Source organism: Lissotriton helveticus, chromosome 9 (genome assembly GCF_964261635.1).
Source record: "Lissotriton helveticus chromosome 9, aLisHel1.1, whole genome shotgun sequence".
Lineage (NCBI taxonomy): Eukaryota > Metazoa > Chordata > Amphibia > Caudata > Salamandridae > Lissotriton > Lissotriton helveticus.
Genome location: NC_136070.1, coordinates 75,070,008 through 75,086,820, shown reverse-complemented (window position 1 = coordinate 75,086,820; position 16,813 = coordinate 75,070,008). Strand labels below are relative to the sequence as shown.

Below are 16,813 nucleotides of genomic sequence, written 5' to 3'. Positions count from 1 at the left end.
GGCATCACTCCTCCAGAATATTAATTATTCATTTGATGATCTCCTTAATTTCAGAATGACAGCGTCAATCTCTTTTCAGCACCACCTATCCCTGGATGCCATCTGTGTCCTTTGGGAAATTGATATCCTGTTACTAGATAAACATGCATGGTGTGTATGTCATGGAGCTTCAGTGTATCAATCCTGACTTTAAGGTGAAATCTGAAGGATAAAAACTAGATTAGTATTCATTGTGTAGGGGCCCCAGAGAATGGTGGTAATGACTGTACGCAACCTACTAGTCCAGGTTAATCATTCAAACTTTCCGGCTTAAGGGAACCAAACCTTACTACCTAAACACTTTGCACATCATCTTTGGTCACAGTTGTATCTATAATGAATGCGTGATGTCCTAATGACACAGCCTGCGCAAAATGGGATTACCCACACATCTTCTCTCACCTTATTTTAGCCTGTAGAGTAAGGCGTATTTTATTTTCTGTTTCGTTGTAAATAGTTGTACTTGATCAAAATGATATACATCATGCATATATGAAAACAGAGTTAAAATATTCTAGTTGACCAAGAACTTGGTGTTTATATAGTTTTGCATCTCTACAATATGTAACATGTAAAAAATGCACTGTTTTGGAAACCCTCGTGAGATAGAGGGCAACTGTCCAAACTGAGGCAATAAAATGCATTGGATATTGGGAAGGACCGAGGGCCAGGCACTGCATCCAAAGAATATTTGTCTGTATAAGCAGGCTTCCACAACACTTGCGCAGAGCAGAGGGCTACTCAAAAACTGAGTAATACATTTTGTTGACTAAAAGGCACAAAGTAACTTGAGTGTAACATATTTGCTTACTGTGATATTGCACCACACTAGACAAATAGCTTTTCTGCTTTTGCACCTTTCATCTTCTGCGTAGATGTCATATTAAGTCCTGCTTTGCTTTGCTGTGTTTCCCATGCTGCCATGCATTCAGAAATGTATTGCTCCCCTCTACAGTTTTGCCATATGTTTGCTGTTTGATAACATACCATGTTTTAATGTTTCCATTTCACTGCATAGATTGGAGCTCTTGGAAAAAGAGAAGAACAAATAGAGATTTCATGTACAAATTGACCTTTGCAATATGTGTATATGTGGAATAACCATACCACTTCAGCAAGTTGGATCACTAGTGACAAGGAGGCAATGTTTCTATTGGATATATTTTCCAGCATATTCCTCATATTATAAATCATCCTTCCAGGCTTGATACTGGTCTGGAAAAGCTTTTCCCCTGCAATCTCTCTCAAGCCGCGACTCTGCCTCCAGACAGGATGTCCCTGGAGTATGTTAGGGCGGTAATGGGTGCGTTGGCATCAGTTCCTGTTTTTCCTCAGCCCATCGACGTGGGTCCAGAGCGCTCTCTCTCACGCTCTCTTTGTGTGTTACCAATACATTTCCTCAACATTTCAGCAGTAACTAGGTCAGTCTCCTGCAGAAGAATCAGGATTCAAGCTTTGTTTCATATGCCACAAAAAGATGTCCCTTCTAGAACCACACAACATCTGTGTATTGTGACTCGGATTGGAGCACAACATTCCAGCCAGCAAAATCTTGTGCCTCTATGCAACCTCAGGTAATCAGGGAGTTTAAGCCAGGCTAGTTTTGGTTAAGGTCTGCAGATAGATGCCCAACAAAGTTCCTTCGCCCACAGCTAAGTCACCTGCCAGGGAATGCTTTCCAAAGAGATCTTTGCATACAGAGCACAAGTAAAGACCCATAGGAAGAAGTGTTGTTCATGCTTGCTCCCGGCACCATTCCAACTTGGTGCTGATCCCTGACACCAAACACTCCCTCATCGTCAAATTAGATCCAGACCCTCACAAACATTAGATTGGAGTTTTTGGACCATTGGATGACCCTGCGCAGGTCAAGGCCTGCCAGCTGTGTATGTCGGATCTATTCAAGACGGCTTCTATAGCCTCTGGACAGCCACCCAAAGGGAATCATATTGCTGCACGCATGGGGGTTCTGATCCCCATGCACTGCCTCTTGGGGTGGGGACGGTGATGAAGAAGTTGAATCCTCTCAAGTGTATTTCCTTTTCTGGCTGGGGCCTCCAACATTACAAAGCTGACTATGACGCCATTCGAAGTCTTTGACGTCTGATAAAATTATTCATGTGGCAAGAGAGAAGGTTAAGACAAATGCCAATGATTCACCCAGTTGGAGGAGTAGTTCGGCTCAGTCTGATGCCGTCACAGTAGTGCCTTATAAGGACTATGACTGAGCAAAGTATGAAGATCCAGTATAATACTGATGTGTGCTTACATCTGGCCGTATAAAATGCGAGTGGCCCGACTCTTCACTAGAAGGGGACATTCCATACACCTCTGCCTTGCTTCAGTGGAAGTTTACTAAGTTACAACTATTGTATGAAAATCACATTTTGACGGAGGTCTTGCAACCCTCCTCAGTGGCAGAGCCTTTGCTTCCATTCAATTAGACTGACTCTCTTGGTCAAGGCTGCATGGGAAAAACTCTTTCTGCGCCCAGCAGTCCACAGGCGGATAGGCAGGATAGGCAGATGCTATAGGACGGCTACTCTGGATGACACCTACATTTTGTCCTCTTGCCTGTCACCATAAGTTCTGGTTATCTAAACATCTGTCTCGAAGCGAAACTGAAAGCCTTCCCTGTAGCACCTCCCGATTGTCAAAGAAACTGGACTCTATAGGCCAAAAAGTAATTGCTTCTATCAGCTTCGCCCGCCATACGGCCAATTCCACCTGCCTCATGGGCCGATATGTTTATGCCTTGTGGAAACTGATGAAACTTTCAGTGATCAGTTTGCTATACCACATGAAAAAGCCATTTACAGACTTGGTCAGTGATGGTTTGGATGCGTTTAAACATATATTAAAGTGCAGCCTAAGCTCTGCGGACTGCTGCTGTCTTTGCCATCCTCTGCCATGCCTGCTGCCTCAAAATATCTCACTCCATTCCTCCCCATCAAATCATCCTCTTCCGCTGCAGGGGAATTTATTCCATTCTAACACAAATTGGGAGGTGATCATAACCAACAGATGGGTCATCCAGAAAATCTGCACCCTGACGTTCATGTCCCTCTTTCTGGACTGCCCACCAGTACGTGCTTTGTAGCACATGACTCAGTTTTGAAGTCCTTACCCTTGCTCAAGGAGGCCAGAGAGATGATGCCTCTGGAAGAAAGGGGCACATGATTTGTTTCCCTCTACTTAGTGCTCCCTAAACAGGATGAAGGTCTTAGACCTGTCCTGGATCTTCTCCTTTCGAACCTGTTCAAGAGAACGAGTTCAAAATGCTGTCCCTTTGTCTTACTGGCCCTGAATGCAGAAGTCTGGTTGGCATCCATGGACTTTCAGGTCACCTATTTACATCTTTCAGTTACCCCTCTCACTGAAATATGATCATACGGTGGGATCCCAGCACCAACAGTTCACATTCTACAGTTTTGTCTGATGACCGACCTCTCCACACAGCTTTTTGAAAAGCTTGTGGGTGGTTGTGGTTGTAGCTGCTTCACTGCAATGGTCAGGAGACCATGTATTTCCATACTTGGATGACTGGTTAGTGAAAGTGAAAACCCTTTTAGAAGACAATGACTCGCCTTCTCAAATTAGGTTTTAGCATCAACATCCCAAAGTCCCACCTCTCATACCCATACAGAGGCTGATCTTCATTAGAGGACCGTACTAGACAGGACCTGCAAGAAGGTCTTCACCCCCACTCCTCAGTGGACCGCAGGTATTAAGGAGATAATCTGAGGTTTCTTTTTTACTTTATTAGATTTTATTATAAGAAAATTGCACAGAAGAGAATCTAAAAAGATATACATGCACAGGGGATCAAAAGAAACACAAATTTGTGATCAGCATATACACTTCTGGAAATAATTCACATTAATGAACATGGAAATGAAATAAATTACACCAGTGAGAAAAGAGTATAAAGCAAGGGAAAAAAATGAGGCGTAGCAGGAAGGAAAAAAAGCTGCAAGCCTGTGACTCCAGCCGCAAGGACATATGTGATAGCGACTCTGGTGCTGTAAAGAATAGTGACATTATGAAGCGCAAGAGTATGTTTGCAGACACATGTAATGTAATGAGGTGAACCTCAACCATGTCCCTCTCGATCGGAAAGACCAGTACTTGGTTCCACAGTGGTTGCCATATGTTTTTGGGTCTGGAAGTGGGTGGTTGTAATGTAGCATCAGTGTCATTAGTGGTGTCGCAGTACATCAAATCCAGATCCACCCCTTCACTGTTGGGTTTGATGTGCTGCCCCAATTCAAGGACACCTGATGTTTAGCCAAAAAGAATGCAATAACTGCATAGCGTCAATTTCCCGCAGGCAGTGGTTTAACATAGCCTAATAACGCCAACATTTGGGTCGGAGTGAGTTTAGACTGAGGAAAACCTCCTCCCAGTATGCGAGTATCAGTGCTCAGTTCCAGGCCAGATGTGAGCAATCTATTCAAAAGACAGTGTGATGTGGAGGAACAGATATCCAAAGCATTCACAATAGGGTACATTTAATTACTCCTAAACATAGGATCCTATGCGCAGCAGTATGATCTGATAATCCATAACAAAGCATAAAAGCTGCAGCTACAGGTGTGGAGAGTGAGCCATACCGGTTAGTCATGTCTTCCAGGTGAAGTTGTAGACGTCATCTCGGCAGCCAGGAATCCTGTTACCGAATCCATCTGCCCAGGCTGTTGGAACAAGTTAATTCGTTGGTGCGAGTCAGAAGGCCTCGGCCTCTTTAAAACTTACCTTCTCAATTTTTTGCAATTCCATGTTGTCCTTAACACAGTGGGGGTCGGGCAGTGGTCGCAGTCTAGGGATGTCTAGCGGTCTTGCGTCTTCCTGCCAATCTTCCCAGTTTAGATCACCACTAGTGGTGCTTTTTTTGAAAGGTTTATTTCTTCTACCTCAGTGGTATCTGAATCTTGTATTTACTTTTTTGTTGGTAATGATTCGAGGCAAAACACGGCTGCTTGCCTATTCTATCTCAGGAAACAGTTTTGATTCTAGCAATAACTACATAACAAATTCAGGCCCCTCTCAGCTAGACTTACTTTCACAGGTTTTCTCCCAAGATACGTTAGTCCTCGCCTGCCCATCTTTCTGCCTTAAGGTGGTGAGCCATACCACTTCTACTGTATTCAGCAGAACAGAGTGTATGATTAACTGTGTGCTGGTTTTGCCAGAGCCAAGAAGGGCAAGGTGGTGACCAAACACACTATTTCAGGTTGGGTGAGCCTCTTTATCAAAACAGACTGTGCTTCACACTATTTCAGGTTGGGTCATCCTCTGTATCAAAACAGACTGTGCCTCACACTATTTCAGGTTGGGTGATCCTCTGTATCAAAACAGACTGTGCCTCACACTATTTCAGGTTGGGTGATCCTCTTTATCAAAACAGACTGTGCTTCACACTATTTCAGGTTGGGTGATCCTCTTTATCTAAAATATACTATACTTCACACTATTTCAGGTTGGGTCATCCTCTGTATCAAAATATACTGTGCTTTAGCCAAAAAAGATCCTCGATAGAACATTTGTACTTACTCCGCTGGAGCCATGGCTGCCTCTGTAGTTCTCCCCAGATGTGTTCTGATTGTAGACATCTGGTCTTATTTGCATACTTTGCCAAACACTGCTGCCTCATATCTCATAGACTCACTGATGGGTTCTATGCGTGAGTTGTCATACAACCTTGGTTAACCATTATTACTTCGTCCCACCTCCCTGGGAGGTATTACTTTGAGACTCATCAATGAGGTGAGGAATCTGCAGGATCATGTATCCATAAGAAGGAGATTTAACTTATCTTCAGTAGCATTATTTCTGGTAGATACATAATCATCCAGCAGATTCTTCTCCACCCCGTCTTCATCTACCCTGATGAGCCAGTGCAGTGACTATTAAGATTCAAAGGTATGCAGACATGTTATGTCCTGTATTTTTCACTGTCGCTGCTCTCTCGGTTCCTCTCTGCATGCCTTGATGGGGCATGGAAAAAGGTTTGGAACTGACATCACAGAAGCGGTTGCCACCTAATATACTCTGGCATTTTCCTGTTCAGAGGTGAAGTTACGATTGATGCTGTATGGCGCTGCCTGACATCACTATGGAGATATTGCTAGCGAAAACATTTCCAGATCATTCTTAAGCTGGGAAGGATTGTTCATAAGGTGAGCAATCTACAGGATGATTATGTATCTGCCAGAACTACAATTACCAAAGGTAAGTAATGTTTCTACAATTTAATTGCATGCTTTTCCAAACTGAATTCTCCCTTTACGCAGCTTCCCAAAATTCCTAAGTGGTGAGTAATTCCACATAACCTGCATTTACTAAAGCGCTTACTTAAAACAAAAACAAAATCTTCGTTATTAATCCGATCAAAAAAGCGGTGAGGAGAGGACTTTGCTGCTTTAAGTTTGAGGGTCTATGTCCGAGGGCTCCGAAGAATGCTTGGCACATAGAAAGCCATCTCCACTCTATCAGAGCAGCTTCTATGAAAAATTGCCATCACATGTTTACCCCTGCATATTGCAGTTTTGGTGTTTGTTACTTTTTCAGTGCTTTGTAGTTTTCAGCCGCTCCCTTACTCCTTCTACTTTCAGTCTGATTTCTGAATTACGCAGCCCGAAGGGGGATGATGTGCGGCAATAAAGTATTTTTTGCAAAATTGGATAATGAATTGCAGAACCATCTGCAGTCTGGTGCAGCCTCTCCATATTCCAACCTAATATTAGGCCCAGAGTGCCCTTCCTAATGTGCCCAAGAGGACTGGAATCTTCATTTTAGGTTTAAATATTTTTATTAGTTCAATAAACAAGACAGAACAAAATGCTTTTTGCAAAGAGCCCGGCTTGTGGGCCATACTCGATGAAAAGCTACATAGTGCATTTACAACGATATCAACAAGGGGAAAAGAAACAACCCACCACCATCCTCCCCTGGACCCTACCCTCCCCCCATCCTCCCCCACCTCCCCCACACACCCCTGTTATATCCAAGAAAGTGTCTAGAGCCTACAGTTGAGGGATTAGAGGCCCTGTGGCTGGGTGAGATTGTATGATAGCGAAGAGAGTCGCAAGAGGCGTACTTACCTAGGACAAGTAAGTTCGTGGAATTCGGAGCATTTGAGATGTAATCTTAATTTTAGCCACCCAAAGCAACTCATGGGTAAATGCTTGGTCAGCATGCCTCTGCTGTCCTATTCCATCTCACACTAATAAAGCAGAAGTACGAAAAACACTGGTCCAACATAACAAGTCACTTGGCTTTATTATTTACAAAACCTGGGTCTAACTGATCATCAGGCCAAACTGAGAAAATCTTGCACCTGTCAGCTTCATCTACATAGAAAGCTGAAACAATACAGCCATTACTCAACTACAGATCATCAGTACATGCCTTGTCCTAACCCGTCCTAAAGAAGGCAGTGCAACAGTGGTTGGTCTTCTCATATCTGTGATGGTGCCCCTAAAAGCCATCCGCCATGCTGCTGGATACTTGGCTCAAGGTTACTTGAGCCAAGTATCCAGCCATATCACTCCCATTTTATGACCGCTTCATTGACTCCTGCTAGATGTAAGAATTGATTTCAGGGCGGCTTGTATAACTCATTAAGCAGTCCACACTGGCCTATCACTCACCTGAATGACAGACTGCAACTTCGCATTCTAATAGTGGAAACTCCTGAAGCTAGAAAAGTCAAAACATCTAAGCAAGCTTTTTCTTGTCTAGCTCCTAGATTATGCACAACATTTCTGAAAAATGAGGAGCAGTAAGACGCAGCTGGAGAAGGATGATTAGATGAAGGTAGAACTGAGTCCCAAGAGGAGGATGATGAAGATGCTGTTTCTTTCAATTATACTAATGACGACTGGGCGGATTGCTGTTGTGTGGTTCATTATTTGAGGTTCTATCCCACAACAGGGTTTAACTTTACATGAAAATGGAATGATACATTTTCCTTTACTAGTGAAATAAAACATTTGACGATTCACAGAAGAAAGTCTCCTGTTTTAGATACGGTCTTCCAAATGCTGCTAATTCTACAACCCTCCTGACTAAACGGAAAAAACAACAAATTATGGCAAAGGCTCTCTGGCCCACTTTTCTGAGTTCTTCACCCACTCCATCTCCTAAGGTTATATTTGTGGGAGGATGGACGAAGATTTATCAGTTATGTCCCAGATTACTGCCATTCATTTCACCAGTTTGAGTTCAGACTACGCACCTTCTATGGAAGATTGTACAATTTCTCCTTTAGCTCCATTACTGCAAAACTGTATCAGCCTCGGTACTCACCAAAATCAATTATTTTACCACATCTACATGCGTGTTTCAGAATCCGCACTATTTAATTTTCGGCATGTATAATATTTCACGTTCAGAGAAGCAGTTGGGTTGAGAAAATGCAATCATGTAACGCAGACCATGCTGACTCTCCACTGGTGTCCAGTGAACCCAATAATAGCTTTCAAAGTTGCCTGCCGTACACGTAACAGTTTCTACTGGCCAGATGATTCTTGCCTTGTGCAAATATTTTCTAAATATTCCTGTGAGAGTTTTATAGTCTGTGTCCTGCTTTTTGTATGTTAGTCATATGAACTTAACCAATATGGGTGACGGATGACCTATGTAGGCATGGCCGGTCTAGGAATCAAAAGCAGCTGTGAAAAAAAAAGTTAAAATCAGCCACCACTAAATTGTTCAAACTAGCCCACATTCCTTTCCAGACTGTTTCTTTCCAATCTCTTTGTGCGTACTGCCATAAACCCGGGTAGCTAGAAATGGAGGCTTTGGACATTCACCTTCCAAAAAAAAAACCTGCATTCAATAGATCCCCCAGAGGTAATGCGGATAGAATAACTGACCAATCCGGCCTCGCATCTAGGGCCCAAACTGTGGATCTTTCTTCTTTGCTTTTCTGCTCCAAATTCGAGAACCGTATTATCTTATGTAAAGCCCTATCCACCTATTTAATCGCTGTGCCCGGTGCTCAGTCGTGGCCTCTTCAGTGTCAAAAAGCTTCTTAAAGTGAATGTTTGTGCTCTAGAAACAATAAAATGGAAATGGAATGGAATGGGTAACCTGAGGAGATCCCATTGCTGGAGAAAAAACATTTACTTACCATTGATGGTATCATCCCCAGATAATATATGACCCTTTCTACCGCCTATCGGTTGGTGCCTTGGTGGTACCACAGAGGTAAATTAAAAACAAACTGATCATGAGCTTTCTTGGTAGCCAGCTGTACTCTGAAATTGAAAGTGACTGAGTCCTATTTTTCTTAAGACCCCTAAATGTGAGTTTTCCCTTTCATTCTTTGAGTTCATTAAATTAAAATAAGGGTAAAAACATTTTAATAAAGCTTCCCGAGACTAGTCTCGTTACAGGGATTTGCTCAACATATATGAATTGGTTCCCGACAGGAGAACTATTGTAGTAGATACGGTTTTTCCTTCACTTTGTTGAAATACACAATCAGCGAAGGATTCCACTGTTTATGTTGTGGCCCGAAAGTCTGGGGAAACATTCTTTTAATACTGCCCAAATTCATCAAGGAAACCTCACAATTGTATTGTTGTATGGATTTTGGTGCTCAGAGTTATTCTCTCATCAGCCTTTTACTTCTTTGGCTGAAAAAGCGCATGTCTTGATATCAGTTAGTCGTATGGTTTTTGTTAAAGGGCGGGGGTCAAGACCCAGTTTCTGTGTATGGTGTTGATTTTTCAGGTGTGGTTAAGCTGTGGAGCATTATTGTACCCTTCTTATTGTTCATCTGATAGATATTAACAAATTACAGTTGGGTTCTCAGAGTCAAGGTAAAGAACTCCTACAAGTGGAACTTCAAGCTTGAGCATCCCAGCAAAGACTAGTCGGATGGCAGATGCCAAGGAGCATCTGCGCTGTTCTCAGATGAGGAGAGGTCTGAACTTTCTGCTGCCGCCTTTAGTTACAATGCCCCTGCTTACCTTTGCCCATGATAACCATGGTGGTCAGGAAGGTCAGTGACAGCCTTTCCCAGGTGATCCTGAAAGCTGTTGACTATGACCAGATGTTCTCTGTCTAGTATGTTATGATTTTCTTCCAGTATTAATAGGCAGACTTTTATGTTCGTAGCTAACATTTTTGGTTGTAGGAACTTCTGAAACGCTATGATTTAAAGAGCTGAACTTTCCTATGATTTTCTAAATTAGGTTAGGTAGAATTCCCTACTAGAAAATCTTAGGTGGAAAAGAAAAAAGTGGTTACAGTCTTCATCGTGATTTGCACAGGAACCTTGATCCCGCTTCCAGATTATACATCTTTTAACGCATAAGCCTTCAGACATCACACATAGCTCTATCCTCGGCAGAATCCCAGAAGAATCTTGTCATGTTATGTTTGTCCTCATGAGCTTCCCTCCGCATTTTGCTACTTATATCTCATCTGCAAGTTCAGTACGAGAAGCATATCATCGCTAGAAGAATTTGCGATCAAATTATTTGAATTTGCAAATTTCTAAGGAGTTAGCAACCCACAGCTAAAGTAATCAACAGCTTTCCATATTCTCTCTTTTTCAGGCTTCTTTTACACACCAGATTGCCATTAATGTTTATTGCGATCCATTTAACTGTTATCTTCATTTGCCTGTGATACTGGTTCACCACAGTATCTAGGCTTTTGTTTTACTATTATCAATCGCTGTTTCATCTTTGCTTGTATCTCCATAACAGTTTCGTCATGGACCACAGAATGAATAGTTAATGATGTGTGAGGAAGACTTACTGTTGTTGCACTTCTTTTTTTTTTTTTCCTCTGGGGATCTTGTTTGGTCACCTCTAGATATTATAAGATGACCACACTTGTTTGTTTTCTTGCCTTCTTAGTATTGTATTGTATTGTAATTGCATTTATATAGCGCTTACTACCCCTGACGAGGCGTCAATGCACTTTTTTGGCGAGTAGCACGCCACTCCGGGACCCATAGAGGATTAGTGTTGAATTAGTATAGTGAAACATGCAAGTACATTTTAAGTGGTGGGTAGGTTAGTCAGGGATTTGGAATGATAGCAGAAGGATAGAGGAGGACAAAGGTTTGTATATAGCGCTTGTTGATTAACCGCTTAGTATACAGATGCCCTTAACCTCTTCCATGCTCATGACGAGCTCAGCTCGTCATGAGTCACGGTTGAGCTGCACTCATGACGAGCTTAGCTCGTCATGACCGTTGGAATGTTCACACGCGGGGATAATTTCCCCTCTGTTGTGCTGAACGTTCCAAAACGGGTGTAGTTGTGACGAGCTTCGCTCGTCATGAGTGCAGCTGCACTGTGCCTCATGACGAGCCGAGCTCGTCACAAGCACAGCGGCGCTGCACGCGCCCCCCCCCCCCTCCCCCCCCCAGCACAGTGGGGGGGAAACACCCCGCAGCGAAGGGGTTATAGACGGATTGAGGTATCCGACATAGCATGCACCATTACCAATAGTTAATATTAAAGGCACCTACAACATAAACTTTTTTGTATGTTTTGTATTGCTTTTGAAAGGGAATATAGATGTTTATTGCATGAGACTGCTCACGATATGTTGATTTAAACATTTGATAGGTTATTTTCAGCGTTACGCTCATGATCAGTTATGGTCACATTAGGGTAGGACTATGTTTGCCAAATAGGCATTTATTGTTATACTGAAAGATTGTCTTAACATCAAATTCTAGTAAGAGATTGTAGGACTGCGTTTAATTAATTAAAAAAAATATATGTCTTGCCTAAATGTATCTATTTGAATGTTGTTATTGGCTCCATTGTATCTGTATGGGAAAAATTGACTATGTTTTCTTTTCTTAAGGTTACGTAGATACAAAGTTCTGGGAAGTGGCAATTCGGACTCAGATCTTTTCTCTCGCCTTGCTCAAATCCTTCAGAATGGATCGCAAAAGACTAGGAGCTCTTCCCAGTCAAAAAGTCCAGGATCTCACAGCCCCAAAACACCACCCAAAAGTCCAGTTATCCCGCGACGCAGCCCCAGTGCCTCTCCAAGAAGCAATTCCCTGCCACGCACTGCCAGCTCATCTCCATCGCGAGCTGGGCGGCCTCATCATGACCAGAGGAGTTCGTCCCCTCATCTTGGACGGAGTAAATCACCTCCCAGCTTTTCTGGATCATCTTCCTCCAGACGGTCCTGTCAACAAGAGCACTATTGCAGCAAACAGAACAAAAATGGCTTGAAGGGGACTGGCAGCCCTCACCATTCAACAAGTAGTAAAGCCACACGTGGGAAGTCCTCCTTAAGGGAGACTAAAGTGTCGAGTAAACTCAGCAGATAGTAGCTAGGCACTGATTCATATACCATGGGGCGTTCAAGCCACCTACCCTGAAGCATGTTGTGTCTTTATACTGTATTCCTGGAAAAAAATCAGTGTTGGTCTTCACAATCAAAAGAAAGTACGCTTACACTAACCTTTTGTTTTTGTTAAAACTTGTAAACCAGTGGCCAAGAATTGCCTAAAAGAAAGCAGCAAGCAGATCACTACAGTTTTGTACAAGAGTATATAGCGTGGTGATTCACCAAAAGTACAAATAATGCACAATATTTTCATCCCAATAATAATTTTACAGAATTCTGTTGCTTGTTGGTATGTTAATACCGGCCACTTATTGAAGGCCGCTGTAAAGAAAGGAAACCAGGACATGAGTATTTTTGTTTTTGTTACAAACTACTCACTGCCTCAGAAGTTGTCCCCTTGATGACTTGGAAATTGTTGGCTATGAGAAGTGGTGTGAATCTTGGAAGAATGTAGGTCTTCTTCCTATGTGGTTCTCTTATTACTCTTCGGAGCTTTTTGTACGTGAGACTCCCCCACTTGGACAGACACACCCCTTTATATGTTATTATACCGAGTAAGTATTTGTATCATAATTAAGAATATTTATAGTTCCTTGCTGCACACCCAAAGTACATAAACCTAATTGCTGTTCTAATTCCCCTTACTTTTGCATCCAGTAGTCCTTAAAAAAGTGTAATAGTGATTATGACCTTTGCTGTCCCAGTTGCATTCTTTGCACAACACGTTGTGTTTCAGTGGTGGTCTCTGATACAGAGGATAGTAGATAGGGAGAGTGTGTGTTTTAACGTGTGGGTGTCTGTGTGAGATCTTTGAGGGCAGTTGGTCTAGTCCTGGTTTTTCTGTTTGAAATGTATTCAGCTCATAAAGGTGCTGTTTACTCTTTCTTGGCTCATCTTTGGCAAGCTACCCTCTGTGGTTTTCCTTCAATCTCTAATGTTCAGTTCACTCCGCATGTGCACCCTATAACTCGCTGCGGTTGTTAGGTCTGCTCCATTCTGTTAAATGCCTTTAGGGTATAAGAAAGCTACGCAGCAGGTAAATTAACAATTGAAAAACAGCCTGGCCCTCTATTTGGTTATTTATAGTTGTACAATTTACATTTTTAGGTGGCCACAATCCCGGAACTGCCATTAAAATATAGAGCTGACCAGCATGCTTTGGCATTAAGGCACTAACTGGAATTTAGGACTATCCAGATGTGTGAATGGCCGGTTTGACTAACTACTAAAACACAGTAGAAGTTTAAAAAAAAAAGAAAATCTGGCCCCACACTCACTGCCAACAGTGTCTATAAAGAGAAGGGATAGTCCATCTCATTTTATGATAATGCCAGTAGAGAAGAAAAAAACAGTGCACCTCTGAAAAAGGCACCCCGTCTTACCTACATCCCAGTTGGCTGTAAAGTACTGCCACCTGTGGGAAGTGTTGCACATATATTTACCGTGTGTGGTCAAGAGCAGGGCCAGTAGACATATCGCGAACATCAAACCCATGAATTGAATTCCATCTCCCACACCTACAAGTAGGCTGGGTCGGTTGGAAGATTTGATCTGCTTGCTGCAGTCAGTTGCCTCTCTGGCCAGTGTTGCCTGTGCGTTTTGTTAAGCTTTTCTGTTTGCTGCCAAAGCAGTTCCTTTGGGTTTCAAAGGACACGCCCGCACCCCTTCGACCCATGGAAACACGGGGAATTGGCCCAGATCTGCACCTGTTTCTTCAGTCACTCTGGGCTACCCGTTAGCGTGAATACTACATCCCATATGCAAAGGTGAATTGTTGTCTTTTGTTGAATCTGGGCTACTCAAGCTCTACAGAAGGATGCAATCAGGCACCCTTGTTAACTGATCGTTCAGAAACTGTAGCATTGGAAACTTATCTTCCTCTGTATTATATTGTAAAATAGGTGCTATCCAATAAATGCATGTGATGGTAAATTATAAAGTATAAATATTTATAAATATATATATACATATGCATATATGAATTCACATACGATTTCTCATTCTGCATTGAATTTATGGATTGAGGACTATGGAATTACTTCTGTTGTGTGCCTGAAATACTCTTGGCCTTGCATCTTCATTTCCTTCAAGTATTTTCCTGGCATGTCAACCGAACTGTCCGTCCGTCATGCCTCATAAGAAGATGGAACTGTCTTCAGCGGTGTAGATCGACCAGATGAAGGGCTGGTCATTTCTCATCAAGCCAGCTTTTTATTTACAGTATCTTATTTTTGTATGGACCTTTTTAATTTAATAATATTTATTGTGTTTTCTTTTTTGTGGTAAGTTGAAATCTGGTCAAAGGGAACAGTCTTTAAAAAATAAAGCTTGCACCTTTGATTGTGATTGTTCTAGTGTTGTCAAAATCTGATTGTGACTTGAAAAGCTGCATCTGTGTTCATGAATGTTGCTGAGCAGACCCAGAAACCAAACAAATTGACTATGAGTTTTATAAAAAAAATTTATTCATTGTTCTCTTGCCCCTTTCTTACTCCCTGCAGGTGTATCCTGCTGCAAATGAGTGGCCAATGCCACTGTGAAGTCCCTTGTTTGTGCTACCCACCCCACTGTTGGTATACCAGCACAGTTCTGTCTTCAGTAGTTTATTTTCTACATCACAGGACAAATATTTTGCAGTATTTTAAGGTTTTTTTTGCCCAATTTGAACATTTGAAGGCCTTTCTTAAGTTTTCATGGGCTTTAGTTTTTCTATAGCTGAAAAAAATAACTTTATTTTACGCATGAGCATTTACTTGTGCCATTATTGTAGTCTGTATTCTCTTTCCACCCTGTTGTCTAAAGTTCAGAATGATGAAAACACCGGCAGCCACATTAATGTGATTCCAGTAACGCCCTGTTCCCATCTGGCCCCGCTTCTTTTTACAAAGTTAGGTCCTCCAGCTACTGTGTGGTTGGGCGTGCGAATGGCACGCACAAATGCGTGTTTACATTTGGGCACTCGCTTTATGCAGATGCAAAGAGTGCCATCAATTCAGGTACCTACTTTGTTTTTGAAAATGTGTACTAATAAAGAAAAGGAAAATTGGCTGTGGTTATCGGTTTTTCATTGTATGACTGATGTGTTCCTTTAAGTCCTCAATGGTTATTTTTCTGGTGAAGTTGCATTATGTCACTGCAATACATGAACACATGAGAGGCTTCTTGGTAGACTACTGAACATCGGATTCGGTGGGACCGCAATAACCTGAATGTCCTCCTTCCTGGAAAATAGATCACAGGACATCTGGCTACCCCCTTTTTCATCGCCCATATCTGCTATGAATGTGGGAGTTCCCCAGGGCTCTATCCTCAGTCCCACCCTATTCAATATATATCAACCCTTGCACCTTTGGTAGAAGAAGAAGGCTCTAAAATTGTCTCGTATGCGGATGACACAAAACTGATTTTTACCTGTGACAAAGGAACTGACTTTGACGGAGTAAATATTAGATCCTGCCTCTCAAAGATATTCAATTGGCTCAAGATAAATCATTTGAAGTATAACCCAGATAAAACAGAAGTCGTATTCATTGGACAACTTGAAACGTTTAACTGGAGCACTTGGTGGCCAAAAGACTTGTCACCTCCGCCTTCAGCCAAGGAGAAAGTAAAAAGCCTAGGTATTGTCATCGAACATACTCTCTCCATGCATTCACAGATCCAAACTTTAACAGGCGCCTGTTTTGGCATAATACGCATACTAAAAAAAATTCTTGCCTCTATTTTCACCAGACAGTAGAAAGATTGTGGTGCAAGCATTGGTGACATCAAAACTAGACTATGTCAGCAGTTTGTACCTCGGATTGCCCAATTGTCTTGTTCAGCGCCTGCAAGTGGTGCAAAATGAGGCTGCCAGAGCTATTGTGAGACCCAAACCGAGATCTAGTATGACCCCCATCTTAAGGACCTTGCACTGGCTGCACATGAAGGAAAGGGTCAATTTCAAAGCTATGGTGATCTTCTTCAAAGCTTTTTATGGCATAGGAGCCAGCTATTTAAACAAACACATAAACCGCTATATTCCAACTAGGCCCCATAGATCTTCAAATGAAAACTTTGCCCTCATTCCCAAAACACACATTGCTCGTGTGGGGGGAGATCGTTTGGATTCCTTGCTGCACAGATGTAGAACAGTCTTCCAGAACCTCTGAGATTAACCACAGACCTGTTAACTTTCAGGAAAGTATCTTAAAACCTGTTTTTTTTAAACTAGCCCTTCCTCACTTTTCCACCACTTTTCCCGCTTACTTGCAAAAGGACACTCTAGTTCGAGTAGTTGTGGGCTATATTAAATGCATTCATTTAATTTCATTTTACATGTTTGTGTTGTACACTATAAACTAAAATCTACGACAGGTCACACATGCCACCTGGGATCGCAAAGACGGACAAAAATATACAGTCTTAGGTGAGATCGAAGGGATGAATTCAAAGT

At 42.2% G+C, this 16,813-nt stretch overlaps 1 protein-coding gene across 1 annotated transcript in view; it reads left to right on the top strand.

Annotated features, from left to right (window-relative positions):
- Positions 1-15,424, top strand: part of TTBK2 (tau tubulin kinase 2) — a 631,485-nt gene extending 616,061 nt beyond the window's left edge. The window contains exon 16 of the mRNA XM_078659515.1: positions 11,881-15,424. Coding sequence (XP_078515641.1) covers positions 11,881-12,358 — 478 coding nt within the window. The 3' untranslated portion in view covers positions 12,359-15,424. The remainder of the gene's footprint in view (positions 1-11,880) is intronic.
- Positions 15,425-16,813: the final 1,389 nt, after the last annotated feature.